This window comes from Corticium candelabrum, chromosome 20 (assembly GCF_963422355.1).
Source record: "Corticium candelabrum chromosome 20, ooCorCand1.1, whole genome shotgun sequence".
In the NCBI taxonomy this organism is placed as follows: domain Eukaryota; kingdom Metazoa; phylum Porifera; class Homoscleromorpha; order Homosclerophorida; family Plakinidae; genus Corticium; species Corticium candelabrum.
The window spans coordinates 371,517-374,016 of record NC_085104.1 but is presented as its reverse complement, the minus strand read 5'-3'; the positions used below and the strand labels follow the sequence as shown (position 1 = coordinate 374,016).

At 44.3% G+C, this 2,500-nt stretch overlaps 2 protein-coding genes across 2 annotated transcripts in view; one reads left to right on the top strand and one right to left on the bottom strand.

Moving 5' to 3' along the window:
• The window catches only part of LOC134195692 (protein ABHD13-like), a 1,553-nt gene extending 359 nt beyond the window's left edge, over positions 1 to 1,194 (bottom strand). Inside the window, exons 1-2 of the mRNA XM_062664761.1 lie at positions 416 to 1,194; positions 238 to 342 (exon numbers count right to left, since the gene is read on the bottom strand). Of these exons, the coding sequence (XP_062520745.1) occupies positions 238 to 342; positions 416 to 1,183 (873 nt within the window). The 5' untranslated portion in view covers positions 1,184 to 1,194. The remainder of the gene's footprint in view (positions 1 to 237; positions 343 to 415) is intronic.
• Positions 1,195 to 1,404: 210 nt separating this feature from the next.
• LOC134195691 (nucleolar and coiled-body phosphoprotein 1-like) overlaps positions 1,405 to 2,500 on the top strand; it is a 2,073-nt gene continuing 977 nt past the window's right edge. Inside the window, exons 1-3 of the mRNA XM_062664760.1 lie at positions 1,405 to 1,537; positions 1,600 to 1,664; positions 1,874 to 2,500. The exon at positions 1,874 to 2,500 is cut by the window's right edge and continues 85 nt beyond it. Of these exons, the coding sequence (XP_062520744.1) occupies positions 1,436 to 1,537; positions 1,600 to 1,664; positions 1,874 to 2,500 (794 nt within the window). The 5' untranslated portion in view covers positions 1,405 to 1,435. The remainder of the gene's footprint in view (positions 1,538 to 1,599; positions 1,665 to 1,873) is intronic.

Sequence of the window (2,500 nt, the reverse complement as noted above, 5' to 3'; positions counted from 1 at the left end):
GTCACGTGTGTGGTGTGTGTGTGTGTGTGTGTGTGTGTGTGTGTGTGTGTGGTGTGTGTCACGTGTGTGGTGTGTGTGTGTGTGTGTGTGGTGTGTGTCACGTGTGTGGTGTGTGTGTGTGTGTGTGTGTGTGTGTGTGTGTGTGTGTGTGTGTGTGTGTGTGTGTCACTGTGTGTATGTCACTGTGTGTGTGTGTGTGTTTTTGTGTGTGAGTGGGTGTGCAAACAATGTAATTACCTGAAATAATTCGGTCATCATATTCGGTGGAATAAGCTGATCGGCCAGTCCAGACAGAAACAACGCCGGCACGCGAACACGATGTATTTTATTAACATTCAAAAACTACAGACAACACACCCACACACACACCAATCACCAACCACACATCAACGTCCATCAACCAACGACAAACAACCTGATTCCTAAAACAGATCATCGGCAGCCGTTCCATCCCCGAAACGATCTGCGTCGCCATCAATGGTATACTCGTGAACGTATTCTCCACAATCATTGCAAACACCTTCGACATATAAATTGGGTTGGACACCAAATCGATCGCAACCGCACCTCCCAACGAACGACCAAAAATAATAATCTGATTGATATCAATATCACACCGATTGAGTAAATACTCGAGAGCCGCCTGTGCATCGAGTCGCATGCCTGCCTCGCTCGGCGTCCCCTCACTCTTTCCATATCCTCGATACTCGAGTAGCAAGACGTTGGCGCCACAAAGGGAGTACAGCGCCTGCGCGTTGTGCAATCGGTGACCAATATTCCCGGCGTTGCCATGGAAATAGAGGAATGTGGGCGCGTTCCGAATTCTGTCAGCCGCCTGAATGATGAAATACCCATTGATGCGCACGCCGTCCTCAGTGTTGAGGTAGACATTCTGATACGGGAGACCGACGGTATTCGGTGTTTGTACAAAAACTCGTGCCGATTCTGGTTGTTCAGGATAATACAACAGCATGTCTTGGTAGTTGTAAAATGCGCCTCCTAGGGCTATCAAGAGTAGAATAAAGATGAGTACGCCCCCGTAGAGCCAGTAGCAGAGGATGAGTGTGAGCATGACGGCACTGCACGCTCTCCAGAAGCGCTGGAAGGTGTAGACGGCTAGTCGACCGATGGAATGAGTGGCACTGAAGCCCATGTGTCTGTCGGACGGACGAACACTCCGCATTGTGTGTGAAAAGTCTGATTCCGACTTGGCTATATACGGGATATTTTGTGACGTTTCCTTTCAGTTTGCTTTATTCGCTTTATTTAATTGCTATAAATCCAAAAAACAAAAAAGGTGTCTTTAGATTATTAAAACAATGACAGGAACAAATAATGACGCGTTTTGTTAATTTATACGGGAAATTGCATTTAAATCACGTGATTTGTAAGGCTCACGTGACGTTGATACACGTGGGTGTAGAGTACTGGCAGTATGGACGCAGATGTTGTTCCGTCTCAACTGTTTCCGCACGTCTACAGCTTCCTGAAGAGCAGCGGCTTTAAAAAGACGTCGAAAGCTTTCAAGAAAGAATGCGTACGAGTTTGGGACTGAATAGATAATAATAATTAATATTAATTAATTAATTTTGTTTACAGTCTGTTGATCTTACTGGTGCTGGTTCTAGTGCTCAGCTTATAGATTTCTACAAGGCATATATACAGTGAGTAGTAAGTTTAGTTTGTGTGTGTGTGTGTGTGTGTGTGTGTGTGTGTGTGTGTGTGTGTGTGTGTGTGTGTGTGTGTGTGTGTGTGTGTGTGTGTGTGTGTGTGTGTGTGTGTGTGTGTGTGTGTGTGTGTGTGTGTGTGTGTGTGTGTGTGTGTGTGATACAAATATACAATATTACTCTCTTCAGTCTATTCATTAATGCAGGTTACAGTCTCAGACAGAAAGTCAAGCTTCTACCAGTAATACTACAGAGTCTAGCTTGTCATCTCGTAAACGAAAAGAACCTAAGAAATCTCTCAAAGTAAAGAAATTGCAAACATTGATATCCAGAAAGCGTTCGCACTCACTTTTGCAGTCACCACCACCACCACCATCATCATCATCATCAGACTCTGATGACAATGAGAGTGTAGAGAATGTGGCAACACCAGCAAAGAAGGCTAAGTTAGAAGTTCAAGAAACGAGTAAACAGAAGGCTACAAAGACCGTCAAGTCAATGGGCAAACACAAGGCAAACCAAAGTCAAAGAGTTGATGAGAAAGTTGAACCAACTGCAACAACTTTAGGGAAGACAAGAGTAAAGAGCAGTGACCGTCGAGGAAATGATGTAGCATCTCATGTGTTAGAGAAGAGTGATTTAGTTGTTGAAGAGATGGTAAAGTCAGACTCATCAGATTCAACGTCAAATGACGAAGAAGATGGAAAGGAAGAGTTAGATCAACATGACAGCAAAACGAGTGGAAATGAAGTAGGGGCTGAAGCTTCCAATTCCAGCAGCTCAGATTCAGAGGATAACTCTGATGTGAAAATGCTGTTGCCAAAAAAGAAAAA